The following is a 21,101-nucleotide window of genomic DNA, read 5'->3' on the forward strand; positions in this document are numbered from 1 at the left end:
AATATTTTTAACGCTGCACATACCATACGAATCATACAATATTAACATATATGTACCTACAGACATATACACCGTGTTACACCAGCCACTGAAAATGGGGTGGGTACACGTTGTATAAGGTCATACTGAGCAACTTTTACAATCGGACCAACTACGAAATCGCGAAAAAAAATTGACTTTTACAGTGGCTGGTGTAACACGTTGTATATTGTAATAATTATAAGAATCTATGGTCAAGAAATATTGGTTTCCGAAATTCGTTATTATAAAAATCGTAAGCCTTTTTTATATGCATTTCATGAGACTGACTTGTTATAAAAGACAGAGATGAATCAAATCACGTATTTGATGTAGGTATTCATGTCATATATAATATCTAACTCTGTAATTATCTATTTTTGATATACAAGATTGTTCTGTCATATTATAGAATAATAGGAGCAATAATGAGCAAAAAACCTCTTAGAATACCAAGCACATGTTGCTAATGCTGGGTAGAGCATACAGAACAAGACCGCGTAAAAGGCCACTTATGCGATGGACTGACCAAATCAAATCTGCCATGGAAGGACCCCTGAAAGCATTTGTCAGAATAACCACCAACCGCGGAGAATGGCGAGAAATCGTACGGCATCTGATGTCAGCAGTTGACCACGACATTCTGCAAAGAGTATAACGACAAAGAAGAAAATGCAAATTTGCGATAAGCGCTATCTAGCGGATTTTATCAAAACTACTATATGAACGTGTCGTGTGATACGAGCCATCAGCATGTCTGTTGCAAATTTCAGTGACTAGATGACGCTATAAAAATTGATTTAAGCGTCCTCTGTTAGCTTTTATTGAAACTATTTTATAATAATGCGAAATACTGTAGTAAAAGACACGCAGTGTGATGAATAGATGGCGCTTAAAGCAAAAGAGTATAGTAGCTTTTTATTCTGGTATTAATTTCCCATAAAAGTAACCACCTCCCGGGTGAAATAATCGCTACACATAGCATAGCAATATTTAACCCAAAACTTAAAAAGCGGCCAAGTGCGAGTCGGACTCGCGCATGAAGGGTTCCGTACAATTTAAGACGTATTAAAAAAAATCTTCTTATTAGATCTTGTTCAACATTTTCCCACTTTGGACACACATTTTACCACTTTGGAAGTGTCTCTCGCGCAAACTATTCAGTTTAGAAAAAAATTATATTAGGAACCTAAATATCATTTTTGAAGACCTATTCATAGATACCCCACACGTATATGTTTAATGAAAAAAAAATTTTTAAAATTTTATGACGTATTAAAAAAAAACTACTTACTAGATCTCGTTCAAACCAATTTTCGGTGGAAGTTTGCATAGTAATGTATATTATATATTTTTTTTAGATTTTTCATTCTGTTATTTTAGAAGTTACAGGGGGGGGGGGGCACACTTTTTTTCACTTTGGAAGGTTCTCTCGCGCAAACTATTCAGTTTAGAAAAAAATGATATTAGAAACCTTAATATCATTTTTGAAGACCTATCCATAGATACCCCACACGTATGGGTATGATGAAATAATTTTTTTTTTAATTTCATGACGTATTAAAAAAAAACTACTTACTAGATCTCGTTCAAACCAATTTTAGGTGGAAGTTTACATGGCAATGTATATCATATATTTTTTTTAGATTTTTCATTCTGTTATTTTAGAAGTTACAGGGGGGGGGATACACTTTTTTTCACTTTGGAAGGTTCTCTCGCGCAAACTATTTAGTTTAGAAAAAAATGATATTAGAAACCTTAATATCATTTTTGAAGACCTATCCATAGATACCCCACACGTATGGGTATGATGAAAAAAAAATTTTTTTTTTAATTTCATGACGTATTAAAAAAAAACTACTTATTAGATCTCGTTCAAACCAATTTTCGGTGGAAGTTTGCATGGTAATGTATATTATATATTTTTTTTAGATTTTTTATTCTGTTATTTTAGAAGTTACAGGGGGGGGGGGGGCACACTTTTTTTCACTTTGGAAGGTTCTCTCGCGCAAACTATTCAGTTTAGAAAAAAATGATATTAGAAACCTTAATATCATTTTTGAAGACCTATCCATAGATACCCCACACGTATGGGTATGATGAAATATTTTTTTTTTTTTAATTTCATGACGTATTAAAAAAAAACTACTTACTAGATCTCGTTCAAACCAATTTTCGGTGGAAGTTTACATGGCAATGTATATCATATATTTTTTTTAGATTTTTCATTCTGTTATTTTAGAAGTTACAGGGGGGGGGACACACTTTTTTTCACTTTGGAAGGTTCTCTCGCGCAAACTATTTAGTTTAGAAAAAAATGATATTAGAAACCTTAATATCATTTTTGAAGACCTATCCATAGATACCCCACACGTATGGGTATGATGAAAAAAAATTTTTTTTTTAATTTTCATGACGTATTAAAAAAAAACTACTTACTAGATCTCGTTCAAACCAATTTTCGGTGGAAGTTTACATGGCAATGTATATCATATATTTTTTTTAGATTTTTCATTCTGTTATTTTAGAAGTTACGGGGGGGGGGGGGACACACATTTTACCACTTTGGAAGTGTCTCTCGCGCAAACTATTCATTTTAGAAAAAAATGATATTAGAAACCTCAATATCATTTTTGAAGACCTATCCATAGATACCCCACACGTATGGGTTTGATGAAAAAAGATTTTTTGAGTTTCAGTTCTAAGTATGGGGAACCCCCAAAATTTATTGTTTTTTTTCTATTTTTGTGTGAAAATCTTAATGCGGTTCGTAGAATACATCCACTTACTAAGTTTGAACAGTACAGCTCTTATAGTTTCGGAAAAAAGTGGCTGTGACAGAATCGGACAGACAGACGGACATGACGAATCTATAAGGGTTCCGTTTTTTGCCATTTGGCTACGGAACCCTAAAAATGGCTGATAGAGCAGGGCGTTCTACGATCACAAAGAATTATTCTCTAACAATAGTTCCTAGTCTTAAACTAAAAATATAATTAAAATATTGACATGTAATTATTATTACCAATAAAATAATATGAATATGATGGCAGTAAATAACTAATTATTCTATAGACATATTTTTGAGGCTAGTTCCTTCTTAGTTTGTGTTTGTGCTTCATAGATTTTTATATCACAATGTTTTCTTCGTTAGGATAAAAAATTAAGGAAATATTTAAAACACCACTCTGGCTGGCAAAGGGATGAACAGATGTGAGTACGATTTTCTATTTGTGATACACCAGCCCTAGATTTAATTCACTAGGTGGCGCTCTTATAATTTTGCCGTGGGTTTATAAATTGTATATACTTACCTAATAAGAGAATAGGTACTCTCAAAAAACGGCGAGGAGTGGCGCCGCCTGGAGGAGGCCTATGTCAAGGACAGCCTGACAAAGAAAAAGAAACACAGAAAGAGTAAAAACATAAATAAATAAAACATAAAGCGGATACTTGTATAACTTTAAAAGAAAATGTAAAACTTAATAGTCAGGAATAAAGGCAATTTCAATTAAATATACCTAATAACAAAGAGAATTTGGAATAGAGGTGGATTTTCAAAGAAAACTTTGTAACCTAAGTAAATTTACTGCCATCTTTTGACACATGATTAAAACTTTTAGAACGCCATTTGACTTAGATCCTTATTCTTTTACTGATATGTTTTAAATTTGATATCAAGAGTGGTGCCATCTAATAGATCAAAGGCCAAAAGTATGGCGAAATCGTTTCGTTCGAGCGATGGCGCCATAACCTTTAGGTTGTGCCTGGTAAGATGACGTCACTTTTCGATATTTAACAAATTTATCACATATCAGTGAAAGCATAGGATCAAAGTCAAATGGCGTGGCGTTCTAAAAGCTTTAATCATCTGTCGAAAGATGGTAGTAAATTTACGTGGCTACAAAGTTTTCTTTGACAATACACCTCTATTTAAAATTCTCTTTGCTAATAATTCGAGACCTGTTAATGGTTTTAAAGCGTTTATTAAACGGTAGTTAACATAAAATATGAGTAACTTTTACCTACATACTGTGGCCCTAGTGAAAAAGGGTACAAGTCTCTGGCAGCGCAGGTGTAAAGGGGTGTAAGTTCCACGTAACACTTATGCCCTTATACACCCAGAGACTTGTACCCTTTTTCACTAGGGCCACAGAATATAATCTGTGATGTTGAAATTGGTATAATATGATATACTTACCTCTATTATGTTTAATCAAGTATGATGTAGGTACATGTATATCTAGAAGGATAGAGAAATAAGTAAGCATAGAGTACTCACTCCATACATCAGTTTTCTTATCAAAACGCTTATTTCTCTATGCTACGAGAAGGTAGGTACACAAGTCGACGTTTCATAATTATTTGAATTTGAAACGAATGTCTATAGGGACCGTGCGCGTTGGAGGGTCTGCCATCTTGTGGCCTGAATCGGAACCATAAACGTGTACAATTACACGTCACGTATTTTCTTATGCATAGTAGGTTCTGCCATTTTGTGGAGTACTATATTGCTTAAAGACGTTGTTGTTAATATGATAATTATGATAAAGTACAAAAACCATTACAAAACTAAGAATTTCAGATCGAACGTCGTTGGTCCCTGGCGCCCCTTAAAATGGGAAGCATACGGTACTCACTTTTAATTGTGCATTCGCTTCTCAAATGTCTTTTTTTATTTAACTGTGGTTAAACCAAAAAGTAGGATAATTAATGGTTTTAAAAACTGTTTAATACAATCTGTATCGCCTAGAATATGGGACGAATTTGTTACGTTTGATTTCTTCTAATGTAAAAAAGTGTAGACGCTTATTTTATCAAATAAAATTCAATATGGGGGCCGTGCCCGTGAGAGGAAACCGTAGGTATACATATGAATATGAAATTAAAATGTTTCTTCTGCTGCCTAAACTATTGAGCGGATTTCAATAAAAAATACATCGATGGGTTGGAATACTAATTGGCATCGACAAAATATCAGTTGCTAGCGCATAGGTATAAAAGGGATAGTACCTATTTAATTATATCCTTTTCGAAGTCGTTTTTTATTACTGTTTAAAAATAGTACATTACGATACAAGTGCGAAAAATAGGAAATTCGAAACGAGTGGCGATAAATTAAAACACGACCGAAGGGAGTGTTTTAAATCGACACGAGTTGCGAATTACCTATTCGCACATGTATCGTACAACGTTTTACAGTACATATGGCCCTTTAAATGTTCGACACAGTAACGTAATATGCTACTTCTCGCACTAGTGCTATAAAGTAGCCCCATATGTACTGTAAAGTAAATTATGGTTATTGTGCTCTCAGCAGCACGTTGGTCAGAGTTAACTTTTTATGTTAACGATAAATAAATGGTTAGAAAAAAAGTCAATCATACGGAGTCCATTTTTTATTTTGCAAACTAAAAAGTAAATTCGTAAAGGCAGTATGTTCAGTTTTCTTAACGTACTTATAATACTTTATCGGTTCTCACAACCATTTCCATTCCAACCTACGAAATGCAATTTGGTACAGTACCCGCACAACTCAAAGGTCCAGTTGAGCCAAACAAACGCACGCCGACTTCATGTGTTGTTACAAATAATTTAATTTTAAATGGCATAAGTCATGTTTGTAAGGTAATTTTGCGGCTGCCAAAGTGAATTTAAATTTAAAAAGTGATTGAAAACGAGTTTTTGGATTTGGAACCGGCGCCTCTTGGATTCCGATGAGTGATTTGTTGGGTCGCTAGACGATGATGGAGTGCTTGGGGTCCTTCTCGTGGTAGCACTTGACGTAGTTCCACGCGGTCTGGTGCGGGGTGTTGCCTTTGTTGGCCAAGCATGTGTCGATCAGCTTCTCAACGGCGGGTTTGTCAGCTTAAAAAAAATTGAAGTTCTAAAATGATCTTTTTAGAATATTATAGTTTAGGTGCGTTCAACTATTTTTCGTGCTCCGTACAAAACTTTGTTTACGGAGCACTTATAGGATCACTTTGATCTTGAAAACCGATCAAATGCGTTTTTTTTAATTGCACAAGCCATTAAGCCAGAATATTTAGAAAGGTAATTAACGAAAGTGTAGTGAAATTTATTTGGCAACGTCTGACTTGCACTGGCACATACATCTTGTGGCTCATATGTAAATAATCTTCATAAGAATGTTTTGTCATAGGGACTACAATTTTTTTTAAATGAATAATACAACCTATGGAAGGTGAATCATTATTTTTCGTTACCTGCGTTAGGAACTTTGGCGAGCGCGATATCTTTCTTGAACTTGCCGTCCTTGGTCATCAGCTCTGACTTAATCATCATGCAGAGGACGTACTTCTTCAGGGGCTCATTTTCCGTCTGAAACAATTATATTAAAGATATTCACATTGAAAATTTAATTAACTGCTGCTTAGCCTAGTTGATACGACCTACCTAGCTGGAAGCTTGTGGTCTTCAATTCGAATCCCGGTAATTGGTAATTGTACTTATTTGTATGGTGGGCACGAATATTTGTTGCTCATTTATGGCTTTCTAAATAAGTTTTTATTTATGTAATTGATTTATATAGGTACTTATCGTCGTCTACACACTACACAACACACGTTCTCAATTGCTGTAAGATTATCCATTAGGTAATAGTGTTTATTTTTATTTTACTATTATTTATAGGTAATACCTAAATGTTACGTCAGTATCTTTTGAAATAAATCCCTTAGCAGTGGTAAAATAATTTAATATGATGATAAAAAAAATGTTATTCTACCCTTTTACTAGTTATAGCCGTAAGCATAAAAAATATCTCAAGATATGACCTCGTTTTAACTACAGGAAAATAAAACTTCTGGACCGTTTGTTTGTGAAGGAGAATGTATCCTGTCCGGTAGGGCAATGCCTCTTACCTTGAAGTCTCCAGTCTTGAGCTTGTCAACGAGCTGCTGGTCGGGCTTGGTCTCCGCGAGGCACTCCGTTCGATGCTTCTTAAGTTTCTCCTTCTGTTCGTCGGTCAGGGCCTGCCAACATAAAGTCTTTATTTTCTGAGGTTCAGATTTACGAGAACTCGCATGCCAGTTGGAATACCATACCAAAGTCCTGGAACTTTTTTTACCAAAATAAAATATCGACATAACTGTTATCAATACGTATAGGCATTTGAACTCTATATAATATACTAACATTGTTAAAGATGATAGCTACCGCGAAATAGTATATAACGATAGACTATCTCTTTTCATAGATTAGGCATATACTTATGATTTTAGGATAACTAATCCTATATACAATAGGTTTTATAAACAGAGGAAATGTATAGGGAGAGTCAGACCAAGACAAGTCTGCAACGATTTTGATAGTACGCGCAGTGCAAGTGTTATTTATACGTCATAATTTTGTAGAATATGACGTTAAAAATAACACTTGTATTGCGTGTGCTATTAAAAACGTTGCAGACTTGCCTTGGACTCATGTCGATTTGTATTTCATTTATATTTTTATAACATTGCGATAAGTCGCAACTCATTATAATTCTCTTTTATATACATTTGCTTATCGATAAGAGGTTTGTTTTATCCAGCACTCGTTTTTGCTAGAAAAAGTTCTTGTTATGTGTACATTCAAAGCTACTGAGATAAACACAATTCAACCGATCGATCAGATGCCGCAATGTAACAAAACTCGTTGTGCGAGTTATCTTACCGTTCAAATGTGCTTTTAGAACACAGTGGTTTTAAAAATATGGACATTTAGAAATGCATAATTATAAAATAGGCTAGATAAAGTGCTATTAATAACCTATTCATTGATCCCTTATATAATAAAATGTGTAGTGGAAGTAAAGTATTCATATAAGTCTTATAAATATTATTTAGATAGGCACGCTTTATTTAGAAACAAGATATATATTTAGAAGTCTTTCTGTATTTTGTGTATTAGCAAACATTTGTTCCTGCAGGATGATAAGAATACTGATAGAACAAGACTTACAATTAGTTATATTTATTTGTGTCTAATCCTCAATACTTGATCCTGTAGAAGATTCGTTTTGTTTTAAACTGTATAGATTCGATTTATGTCGATATTAATATTAGACCTATTTTATTTTAGTCGGATCTCTAGTCTTACTACTAATTATATCAGACTATCACAAAAATATAAAAATAACAGAAAGACGATTGGATTTAGGTCAATAGCCAGTTTAACAGAATTTTTTATAAGTATAGTTAGCTTTCTATTATTTCTATACAATCTTTACCACTTTTCTTGGGCGTCTAGCAGCTGTTCATTAGAAGAGGTAGCGCACCAACAAATATTTCAGTATGTTAGGTGAATAATAGTAATGTTCATGGCTACTAACGTACTTATAGGTTTTTTATCCTTATTGACAATTGAATGTATAATAATAAAAAACAGCCAAGAGCATGTCGGGCCACGCTCAGTTTAGGGTTCTGTGTTTCCGTTCACTATTAGACTTTTCTTTCATATTCTGAAATCCTGGACATGCTTGCGCTCATTGCCTTTGATTCTTAAGAATTATATTTACATTTGAAAAAATGAATAGGGTTATAATATAACCGCTCTTTTATAAAACTACAGACTAATAAATATACAATAATTATAACCCTAGAAAATAAAAATTATTTAGGCGACACCTTTGGCATTTTTGCGGCTTCACCTGTTCTAGTGGAGGATTCAACGGAATCCCACGGAACTTCGGCTAGACACCGACCAGTCAAACAGTGAATAGAAACTATAGATGTAGTTATCAACAAAAGAAGAGCTACCTAATGTAGAAGTAAAAATACTGCCAAAAACAAATGAAATCTCACCTGAGCCGCGACTAGGCACACAGCGAATACTAAGAAGGTCTTCATGATGCTCCCGAGTGAACAGTGGTGCGTCCTGCGGGAGGCGAGCGCTTTATACCCGCGGACCGGCGCGAGATTCACCGCATTCACGCTAATCTGCGGGATATCAGGGATGCGGCACAGTTGGTATGTGTTTATCCTGGTAATTTTCCACTAAGTATTTTTCGTGGACAAAAACTTAAATAAAGTAGGATCTATAAATCATTTTATAATGAATCCGAAGCCGAAATCAATTCTTACCATTGTATTTACTTAGTCTCGTTTTTTTACCGATATGCACAAAAAAAAAATTCTATACAAATTTTTTATCACAATCAGGCGAATTTCGTTTTATCACAATTAACGATCTACTTAAAATTAGTGTATTTTATTTATTTAACATTCTTATACTATTTAATATCTAATAAAATAACACAAACACCAATCATTTGATTCGTGCCACTACGGTGGCAGATAAGCACATTTGCTTATACAATTATGCTTAGGTCATACACGCCTGCATACACGCATAGCCTGCCTAGCATACACGCTATCAAAGTACCGACCTTATACTTCTTTAGGTACATAAATACCATCATTTTGTGTTGATAGGTTAAAAAACAAATACTCCTTGCTGCCTCCCAAAAGGTTCCTTGATGCCACTATAGTATATATTCGGGCGCTCTAACAATATTAGTTATTTACATCCAGAAATACAGTACTTTATAAAGTACCTATACTGCAATATAAATGTTATTATGGCTATTAGGCATTTATTTCGATGAATTTTAATAAGAGTAGTGCTCTCTCAGCGATATACATTGATGAGATACACGTAGTATGTTTTAATCGTAGTGTTAATTGTAATTCCTAGATTTCCTAGGAAAGCTTTATGTATATATGTATGTGTCACTTTATTGCAAGATGTAAGTATATGTACAAAGGTGAACTTATCCCTAATAGAGATGTTTATCGTTAGATAATGTTGTTGTCATTAAAATGCGGTTGAGTACCCCTGCATTGGTAAGTGCGGTCTGGAAAGATCCGGGCACAGCCTGCGAGCCATCGCACCTAGGTACCAGTCTCTGTTCACACGGGGCGGAAAATTACAATGGATTTGATATATTATCAATTTGTCACTATTATCAAATTTTGAAAAAAGAAGAAAGAATAGAATATCAGTACCCCTAGTGTAACTGTGATCGACATCATAACGTGACGAACGCGTTTGCGTTAAGTGTCATTTTGTATAGGATTTTGAGGTTCCAAAACGTCCCGCTTGGCGCGCTCTTTCGAAATCCAATACAAAATGAGACTAAACGCAAACGCGTACGTCACGTTTGGAAATCGAATTTATTTACACTAGGGGTACTGATAATAAAACTTAAACCAAAAGAAAAAAAAATGTTTTTGGTTTCCTCTAACTTTCCGTGAAGAAGCCGACTTAAAACTGCCTCAAATGGAATACAATACAGACAGTGTCAGACTTAGCTTTGCACGAAAAAATAGGTAAGAAAGTAGCCATAAAAAGTGTTAGCCCAAGTAATATATAATCAAAATTTGTGTTACGTACTCATTTTAATCTAGCTCTAGGTACCTCAAAAACCTCGGTCCTTATATTAAAAACTGGGTATTTTCAACATCGGTTAGATACCAAATACAAAATAGCCTAAGGGCGTCTGTTTCCCAATATCCAAGTAAAGTACTGGGTAGCTAATTAACAAATAAATTAAAAACTTAGCACTTTATCTGCCAGTTAAGCTTATTTAAAGATTGTGAAACGCCAACGACGACTTTATTCGTCAAATACGAGTAAGTGGCAAGTAGCTTATTCAGGACCTTACATGGACATTGTGAAACAGACCCTAAGTATTATTTTGTTCCCATCATCGCCTACATACCAAAACACACCTAGTGTGGGAAGCGGCACAGGCTAACTGATAAATTGCGATTCGACAATCAGAATAACAGCTTAATGCAATAACTCGATTGATTTATTGTTGTCCGTTGACCCTTCGGCCTCTGGCCATCTAGAAGTACACATGACCACATAAAATATCACACTTTCTACGTGACGTGACTGTATTATTTTAGCACAAGTGAGACCAACATTAAAATGGCGTTAAGTGTTTTTGGAAGTATTTAATTCAGAAAAAAATGTTTTTTTTTTTGTTTTTTTTTATTCTTTTTTTAACAGTATAAGATAAAATTACCCATCGTATCACCTGAATACAGCTTTTTTACGTTCGTTATTGTATATCTGCGCATTTTAGGGACCCAAAAGTGGCGTATTTATCTTATCTCTTTGGTTCCGTATTCAATAAAATTAAAAATATATGGGAACAACTTATTAACTATGAGTCCAGTCTTATCAACTAAGCAAAGCCGGTACGATCGGTAACACAACACCAGCTAACAATATTTATACTTACTTCTTACATAGGTAGGTACATACATAAAAAAAGCGGCCAAGTGCGAGTCGGACTCGCCCAAGAAGGGTTCCTTTATGACGTATTAAAAAAACTACTTAAACTACTAGATCTCGTTCAACATTTTACCACTTTGGACACACATTTTACCACTTTGGTAGTGTCTCTCGCGCAAACTATTCACTTTAGAAAAAAATTATATTAGGAACCTAAATATCATTTTTGAAGACCTATCCATAGATACCCCACACGTATGGGTTTGACGAAAAAAAATTTTTTTTTAATTTTATGACGTATTAAAAAAACTACTCACTAGATCTCGTTCAAACCAATTTTCGTTAGAAGTTTGCATCGTAATGTATATCATATATTTTTTTTAGATTTTTCATTCTGTTATTTTAGAAGTTACAGGGGGGGGGACACACTTTTTTTCACTTTGGGAGGTTCTCTCGCGCAAACTATTCAGTTTAGAAAAAAATGATATTAGAAACCTTAACATCATTTTTGAAGACCTATCCATAGATACCCCACATGTATGGGTATGTTGAAAAAAAAAAATTTTTTTTAATTTCATGACGTATTAAAAAAAAACTACTTACTAGATCTCGTTCAAACCAATTTTCGGTGGAAGTTTACATGGCAATGTATATCAATCAATCAATCAATAAGAATTTATTTCGAACAATGTCCATATTGTGTTAGTAACATACAAATACTTAAATCTAGGGTTAGTATGACAAGATATTACTGCAAATGCCTACATAAAGGGGCATGTAGCTGCACCCAGTGCTTCAGCCACGGGGAGTCCCACCGGTCGGCCAACGTGCACAGGATGGTATTCGAGCTGGCGCGCCACCGCCTCAACAGCGAGCTACACCTCTTCCTGATGATCGCGTGGAAGCCATCGATCCGTCCCTCCGTGAACATACCAGAGGCGCTACAGTGCCGCGGCAGCCCGAACACCACCCTGTACGCGTTGTTGTACTGCACCCGCAGAGCGTTGTATGCCCGCTGCGTATAGCTGATCCATAGGCTGCACGTGTAGAAGGACTGGCAATATGCTTTAAAAAGCGTAGCCTTCACCTTTTCGGTACATCGTGCAAACCTACGAGCCAACATATTGCAGCGCACAGCCAGCGCTCTGCGTTCCCTCTCAATATCCATGTTGTCACACATGTCATCGGTGACCCAGTGGCCCAAATACTTAAAATGCTGAACTTGTGCTAAAGGAGTTCCACAAAGAGTCACAGGGGGCACGCTGTAGGTTTTATTACCCGCTTTAAACAGCATAAACTCGCTTTTGTTAGCATTGTACTTGAGCCCATGGGCCTCCGCGTACGACTCACATTTGCGCAGTAAACTAATTAAACCACCCACTGAGGGGCTCAGCAGCACCATGTCATCCGCGTAGCTGATGTTATTAACGCGCACTCCGTCTATGGAACATCCCACACTGGCACTACTGAGCTCCTCCAGCAGTCGGTTCATATATAGGTTGAAGAGGCGGGGTGAACTTAACCCCCCCTGCCTCACTCCGCACTTCATCCTATATGTCTCCGAATACGCTCCAGCCCACTTAACACTATTTTCTTGGTTACCATACCAATATTTAAGCAACGAGGTAACCTCATACGGCAGATCCGTATCAGATTGTAACTTACGCCACAGCATGTCATAAGATACGAGGTCGAATGCTTTTGACAGGTCCAGGTAACAGGCATATACGGGTGTTTTTCTTGCCGTATAGTACTGGACAGTCTGCTTCAGACATAAGATGGCAGATTCAGTAGATAGGCCAGGTCTGAAGCCGAACTGCGCGTCGTGCAGGTGTATATCATATATTTTTTTTAGATTTTTCATTCTGTTATTTTAGAAGTTACAGGGGGGGGACACACTTTTTTTCACTTTGGGAGGTTCTCTCGCGCAAACTATTCAGTTTAGAAAAAAATGATATTAGAAACCTTAATATCATTTTTGAAGACCTATCCATAGATACCCCACATGTATGGGTATGTTGAAAAAAAAAAAATTTTTTTAATTTCATGACGTATTAAAAAAAAAACTACTTACTAGATCTCGTTCAAACCAATTTTCGGTGGAAGTTTACATGGCAATGTATATCATATATTTTTTTTAGATTTTTCATTCTGTTATTTTAGAAGTTACGGGGGGGGGGGGGGGACACACATTTTACCACTTTGGAAGTGTCTCTCGCGCAAACTATTCATTTTAGAAAAAAATGATATTAGAAACCTCAATATCATTTTTGAAGACCTATCCATAGATACCCCACACGTATGGGTTTGATGAAAAAAGTTTTTTTGAGTTTCAGTTCTAAGTATGGGGAACCCCCAAAATTTATTGTTTTTTTTCTATTTTTGTGTGAAAATCTTAATGCGGTTCATAGAATACATCCACTTACTAAGTTTGAACAGTACAGCTCTTATAGTTTCGGAAAAAAGTGGCTGTGACAGAATCGGACAGACAGACGGACATGACGAATCTATAAGGGTTCCGTTTTTTGCCATTTGGCTACGGAACCCTAAAAACACATACGTACCACCTAGTAATGGAAAATAATACTCCAGGCAAACCTAAAACCTAATGCAGGCTATTGATCGTGTCATCCACGATGACGCGCAGGTTTGTCAAATGTAACCTTTAATAACATGACATTACGTGTCAAGGCACGCGTCTTCGTGAATAATACAAACTATAGACAACCCATCGGTTTATTCCATTTTCATATTAATTAATTCAATCCAAATAAACTATCAGTAGTAATGTCATTTCTGAAAGATCATATCATTATTACTACAAAAGTTGAAGTTTCAGACTGAGAGCATTAAAATATCAATGATATTCATGAGTCATGACAAAAACAAATTCGCGATAACCAACGATGCGTTCGCTGTATGATTCGATTATCAGCGACGGCAAATGACAAGGGTCAAATTAACAGTCATTTCATTAAAAACCGACCGAGTGTGTCGGACCATTCAAATCGAATGGTTCCGTGCCTTCAGTAGATTCGTAAAATGCTGCATACAATAAACATGCCAGCGAAAGAGCACCATTGCAACACTTACGTCCTCATATAAGAAGTAGAAGTATTATATAATAGACCAAAACGCTGAGTTGATATCAAGGGTTGAAAAAAAATTACAATTCTTAGTCTTCATCATAAGGTCTTCAATCAATGGAAAGGGCTGACCTTGCGGTACTACTATTTTATTTAAGTCCTTAAAGTCAATACATAAACTTGATTTTTTATTCTCCTCTCTCTTAAATGCCAATGTGACCGGTGCAGTAAATGGACTATAGAATCTTCTATTAACTTATTATCGAGTAACTTTCCAATTTGCTCTTCTATCTCTTTTTTATCTTCCATAGTACATCTGTACGGCCTCTTGCTGCAATATTTGTCCACCAACAAGTCTATTCTGGCTTCATACCCATTATGCCTTGCAAAAATTGAGTTATATTTAATTATCAATGTATTTATTTCAGACTGTTGCTCCTTCTTCAAATGATGAATTTTATCGTAAAATCCTCCTCTTTTATATTAAAATTAACATAATATTCTTTTGTTGTATTCTCATTGTCCCCAGGAACTTTTGATTGGTCATGAATTATTTCTTCATTTGAAACTTTCACTTTCTCATCGTCTTTTATGTTTGTACCCAGTACCTGATTTATCTCCAACTTCTCATCTTGAGTTAATCGAAATATTTTTATCAGGTCCAAGCCAATCAGAAGCTAGAAATATTGTTCATCCACAATGGATATATCAACATTTTCCTCGATTATAATTTTTTTTATTTTTAGGTTGATCAAACCATTCGTTTTTTTAACACCACCAACTGTTACTAAATTTTCTTCGTTCGATTCGTTTCCTTTCCCTTTTAGGCTTAAGAGCTTAGATTTAAAATGGAAACAACTGAACCTGGGTCATAAACTGCATTTATCTAATGTTTATCATTTACTAGTATTTTGACCTTAATCAGTGGTGTCATTATTCGTTTTTTGGAAGAGATTCACTTAAGTCTGCCTCTATCACTGCATTATTTACATATTTAATGACTGTCTTCTTCACTTTGTCATTTTCTTTAGTACAAAACCAACATGCAGTCTCGGAGTGATAACGGGTGCCTTTGTTTAAACCTTTACAAATTTTACACGGCTTTAGATCCTCATTCTTGAAACTTGTTCTTGAGGGTCCATATTTCTTCTTAAATATGTAACTTTTTTGTTAATCATATGTTCATACTTGCTTACTTCATTGAACAACTTAACTGTGTCCTTCAACGCTTCTCTATTAATTTTGTTTAATGTGTACTCTGGCAAACCAACTGCAATAAGGTCCACCAATGTACCAGGATCAATTGATTTTCTAATATCAAGTATTTTTTTAAACCAGAATTTGCGTTGAAACGTGATCCAAGAGCGGTAATAATACCAACGAACAGTGAAATTGGGAAATTGACAGAATGCAGAATGCCCCCTTGTCACTCGAATAAGGCCAGAGCCAATAGAGATGGACAAAGACATCTTCGACTTTAAATTTTCATTTTCGCCGTAGCCGCACAGAACTTACAAATTATTTTATACGGAGAGCATGCACATATTGATATGAGCATCCATAAAAAAACAAAGAGTAGACAAAAAGTACCATTTACGAGTATTAGTTAATGCATATAATTTTATTGCTCTATTTTAGGAACACTCTCCTCAGAATCTTTACATTTTCGTATCTTATTTATTTATTTAACCTTTATTTCACAAAAGAAAAAACCTTATAATACAAAAGACGGACTTAATATCATTAGGCAGTCTCTAACAGATCTTACTTAGGGGGCGTCCATTAATCGCGTCATACGTTTTTGGCTTGTTTTAGACCCCCCCTCCCCCATGGTGATCTTTGGTGATATTTTCAGGACCCCCCCCCCCCCCCATCCAATATGACGTGTATTTTTTTCGATAACTAAAGAACAGTTTTCTAACAAATGAACCTAAGTACACGTGAAGCGTGTGTACATAAGGGCGGAAAACTATTATTTTTATTTTATTGACTATAATACAGTATAGCACAGATGAAAAAAAAATACACGTGATACGTGTCCATACCCCCCCGTCCCCTGTGGTGATCATTGGTGATTTTTTGCTGACCCCCTCCCCCCCCTATACAATATGACGCGATTAATGGACGCCCCCTTAAGTACATAGATTTTTTCCTTAGAGTCCTACTTATTTCATTGGATAGTGTTACTGACTGTACCTACAGTTAGGCGAGTGGATTTGCAGATTTTATTTTAAAATTAAATGAATACAGAACTAGTTTTTGCGCATATTTTTCTATCGACGTGTACTGAATGAAATGCATTTAGTTTGATGACTGGTTTTTGCAGACAACTTCTTTGCCTGTGCCTCCAATTCTGTAAGTTTTATATTTCCATATTAGTTACACTGTGAATTAATTTTTAACAAGCAGAAATATCTGCGAACGATGCTATTAAGCTTAGAATAAATATAAATTATATTATTATTGTGGTGTTGTAGGCCTTTTGAGTGCCACGTTGACCAAGTAGTGATCTATTGTGACAGCCCTTTAAGGTTCAGTACTAATTCCCGTTGAATAGAGAAAATTGCAGATTCCTTGGGCGGTACCTAATGTTCTGTACCTCATAGGGTTGCAATACTTGCCGCCCTAAGTAGGTACTCCTTTTTGACATTAGTGGTCTGCAAGAACAGATAATGTGCATTTCTGTCTTGACTGTTTAGTGACAGAACCTGCATATCGCGTTTTGTTTCTTCCTTATTGGAAACACGTGTTTATTCATCTTACAGTGTCGTGTCAGTATTCTAGTCACCGCGCAGGTATTTTTGTATTTTAAGCTCTAAAAGCTCTTCAGCAGTTTTGCTGTTGAACCCTATTATTAGAGCTTTCGAGTGTTTTTGTCTTTTGACGAACTTCCATCGATCGTCTGCTCTCGTTTTCTGTAAGTTGTTGAGCAGAGAATAATTATGCATACCGTTTTGTGTTTCCACAGATTAGTCCTGGGCCAACGAGAGATGTGCCCACGCCCTTTCTAGCAAGTTTGTCCGTAGTTTCGTGTTTGACTCGAGGGACCTCATCCTGGTTAAATTCCGGACATTTAACGATGGCGAAGACTTCTGCCTAGAAGATGCTGACGCTAGCTCTGAGCTTAGGTTTCTCACCATAGATCTCACATCCTACATCATTACATTTCTTGGAACCGTCCGTGTACCATACGAGTATGTGGCTTCCCTCTTCGACGTACATCTGGTCGCTGGTCCATTTGTCTCTAGAAAATATTTCCACTATGTACAGTTTGGTAAAATGACATTCGGCGTGCGTATCATCAGTGGGCATGCTAGGGGTTCTATTTGTATCGTGCATATTTTGTAGACACACTGATTGGCCTCCTCTTGCGCCTGTAAATGGTATTATTTATCAGGCAGTGCATCTAGAGCCGCCCCCCGTTGTTGACGAAAATGCCCCTGTTACTGTTAAAGCACATAATTTCAGTTAAAAAAGATAGAGAAAAAAACCAGCAATTTCTTTAAAAAAAAAACTCTTCATATGAATCCTACACTCGTGGTACACACTATACACACACAGTAATATATTTTCGGTGTTATTCTGATGTAATATATTATATGATATTAAACCCTAGCGGTGACATAATATTACACGCGTTATCTTTAACCATGTGTACTCGTACTTGTGTACTGTACAGTCACGCCTGAATATATCGATACGAACAAAGTCCCAAATATATGTATACACGACCTTATTGCCTATAATATTACGGTGTATACATATTATTGGCACTTTGTGTTTCGTATATATATTATCAGACGTGACAGTACACCCCGCATAAGAATGCGGGAAGTACTCAAGTAAGTCTTATAGATGGGTAATAGAATAATTTGTAACATGACATCATTCAGTATCGGGTAGCGCTATTAAGACTCATTCTCCTTATTACGCCTCATTTTCTCATTTCTACCTGTTTATTCATATGGCATATGTCATATGTCAGTATGGAATTAATGCAAGTTAAGGCGTTGCAGTCAACTCGGGTTTTGTATAGTTGGTAAGTAGTTTAAACTCAGTTTATCCAATTTTCTAAACGTCGTTATAATAATCAATAATTTTCATATAAGTAGTAGGCAGGGTTAGCTGTCAGGGTTAGATGACACAGAGATCGATTCCCCCTAAATATAAAATAAAGTATGTCTGCTGTATTACGACTATTGTTGTTCTAAAAAGTGTGGAGAAAGTAATGAGTTTCTGCTGTAGAGGTTTTTTTTAAAAGTACGATTTATTTATTTATTTTAACGATAATATAAATTAGTTTAAAATAAAGGGTCTAGCAGGCTAAGGAAGGAGGAGTGGCCCTTGCGACGAATATCCGATTTTTATGATGTCATTTGTTGGCTATCTTATAATATAGAAACACCTTAACTTTCAGCTCCCTATATTGAACCGTCAACGAGATAATGTCAAAATCGTCATTTTATTGACACATTTTTCAAAGTCGTTTTTCTTCTGAACTATATAAGGTAGGTAGAGCAATCAAACCAAATCATAACTACAAAGAATAAGTAGGAGTATAACTCAGATTTTTTAAAATAAATAATTCCCTGAAAAAAATAATTATTAAAATGTCTGAGATTTTTTTGACAGCTCTTTTCAACAAGTATTTGTAAAGGTACACTTTTGAAAAATCACATAAACTTCAAATAGTATTCGCTACTACGATATAATGGGTACAACATACTTTAAAAAAAAATTATGTCTACGAAAGCGTTTAACTATCAAATGAGTCTTGCAACCTTTTTTGACAGCCATGCGTCAAGTTCAAAATAAACACTCTGTGTTACTAGGCAACGAAATGAAACTTCATTTAAATAGAAAATCTCCTTCAGAACGAAAGACGAATTTGATAGCTAAACGCTTTCGTTGACTTTTTTTTTTAAGTATGTTGCACGAATTATACTGAATTGATTTCTCGCATGGTAGTAACTAATACTATTTGCAGTTTATGCGATTTTTTCCATAGTTGTACCTTTACAAATACTTGTTGAAAAGAGCTGTCCAATCCAAATAATCACAGCGATGTGGTGGAATATTAGGGTAAGTATATTCGCTAGAAGACCCGATGCGAGCTGAAAGTGTTCCAGCTGCGATCGCGAGCATATTAGCTCGTTAGTGCTATGCGTGCCGCGGCCGCTGTTGGAAACCATCGCGAACAAGGACTTCTGGTCGAAGGAAGTGATATTACGGCGGTTCCGTGGGAATTTGCCTAATTCTGCACCAGAACAGGTGACGCCGCAATAGAAAACTGCGTCACGAAAATTATTTAGTTAGTTTGTAAGGTATGTATTTATGAGCTTTGGTTGCTTGAAAATAAATGAATTGATTTGATTTGATAACAATGAAACCATACAAATCCAGTATGATCCGAGTCCTGACCTCAGATTTACTACCGAAATAACAGGTAAGATTGCTCTCAATTGACAGTGAAGATTAGATCAAGATTGCGTAATCTTGTAGCTGCGATGGGTTAACAGCATTAGACTAAGTAAATAGTTGCAAGGATTTTTGAATGAATATTAATTGTATCTTTAGTAGAATCAATAATTTATATTCACTGTTATTTAAAAGAAATGTGTAAAAAAAAATTTACGAGTTCATCATGGTCATGTGTAAACAGTAAAAAAAATTACAATGTCAAAAAGCAAATTTATAGAAAAAAAATAATGGAAAAATATTTTAAGAATCAATAGTAAGAACATTAGAAATGCAAATTCAACGTTGCATCCAGAAATAACATAAATATTCTAAGTACGTCTAATCAAGTTTGGCCTTTACTAAAAATAAACTAAATAACAATGAAAAAATATTTACAATTAAAAAAATAGCTAAGTTTAAAAATTTAATGATCTATAAGTAAGTTCTGATTACTGGCTTTTTGCGTAACTATTGTAGAAACTGGGAAGTAGCGTTAGACTAACGTTAATATGAATGAATCCGTCCATTTATTACACGTATAAATATATTAGAGAAGCACTAATTTCAAGGTTATTAATACGCTTTACTGCTCATTGTGCTGTGATTCACTTTTTTTAAAAGAACTGCTGAATTTGAAAGCGCGCCGATGATATTGAACTTTTCATAAAACGGTCCTAGGTAATAATACCCTTACTTGTTGTTGTGGCTTGTCTTTTGTCAAGCCTTTTTGAGCCAAATTAAATAAAGACTTAGGTAATATACCTTCGTAACGAAAGGGTCCCATCCCAACCATTACGAGTCCGCCTGCAGTCTCTGGTCCTATCGGGCGGCCTGCCATCCCAGGCCAATAAAGACTATACACATAAGCGATTACTGCCTGCCGGCAATAACCTGCAGCCACCTCTGCGGCTAGTATGTACATACTAGCCGCAGAGGTGGCTAGAGGGAGTACTAGCCATTGAGTCTTTCGCCCCAAGACCACGGTCTGTCCGGCCGATATCTGCCAACGCTGACCGGATTCGTCAAGCGGCCACACACTTTCGGTTTGTAGTAGGCGTCAGGCCGAAACCTGAAATGGAACTGTTAGTGTGTGACCTTTTGCGATTAACTGACAGACTAATATAATTAGGCGAACTGGTAATCTGTGGGCCCCTTAACAATATTTACTAACAAATTTAGAATTGTTTTAGTTTGCTATATCATTTTGAATTTTGGTAATGAAAAGGTAAATTTTCCGATATTTGTCTCCAACTGTAATGAGTACCTAATGATTCCTAAAGGATAACT

The 21,101-nt window shown here is 35.6% G+C and overlaps 2 protein-coding genes across 2 annotated transcripts; both read right to left on the reverse strand.

The window, feature by feature from the left end:
* Positions 1–5,402: 5,402 nt before the first annotated feature.
* LOC133534452 (general odorant-binding protein 56a-like) lies at positions 5,403–8,966 on the reverse strand. The gene is made up of 4 exons (XM_061873574.1): positions 8,826–8,966; positions 6,903–7,013; positions 6,246–6,360; positions 5,403–5,886 (listed from the first exon to the last, which is right to left on the reverse strand). Exons 1-4 carry the CDS (start codon positions 8,868–8,870, stop codon positions 5,756–5,758), a joined length of 402 nt encoding a protein of 133 aa, XP_061729558.1. The 5' UTR covers positions 8,871–8,966; the 3' UTR covers positions 5,403–5,755.
* Positions 8,967–12,016: 3,050 nt separating this feature from the next.
* LOC133530365 (uncharacterized) lies at positions 12,017–12,943 on the reverse strand. Its single transcript, XM_061868279.1, has one exon. The coding sequence runs from the start codon at positions 12,941–12,943 to the stop codon at positions 12,017–12,019; it is 927 nt and encodes a 308-aa protein (XP_061724263.1).
* Between the last annotated feature and the right edge of the window lie 8,158 nt (positions 12,944–21,101).

This window comes from Cydia pomonella, chromosome 2, assembly GCF_033807575.1.
Source record: "Cydia pomonella isolate Wapato2018A chromosome 2, ilCydPomo1, whole genome shotgun sequence".
Classification (NCBI taxonomy): Eukaryota; Metazoa; Arthropoda; class Insecta; order Lepidoptera; family Tortricidae; genus Cydia; species Cydia pomonella.

Bases quoted from the DNA above. Each gene is read 5' to 3' on its own strand.
- LOC133530365 (XM_061868279.1), bottom strand. From the start codon at position 12,943: ATGCTGTGGCGTAAGTTACAATCTGATACGGATCTGCCGTATGAGGTT.
- LOC133534452 (XM_061873574.1), bottom strand. From the start codon at position 8,870: ATGAAGACCTTCTTAGTATTCGCTGTGTGCCTAGTCGCGGCTCAG. The intron at 7,014-8,825 runs GTGAGATTTCAT...TTATGTTGGCAG, and splicing joins TGTGCCTAGTCGCGGCTCAG to GCCCTGACCGACGAACAGAA. The intron at 5,887-6,245 runs GTAACGAAAAAT...ATTTTTTTTAAG, and splicing joins CGCCAAAGTTCCTAACGCAG to CTGACAAACCCGCCGTTGAG.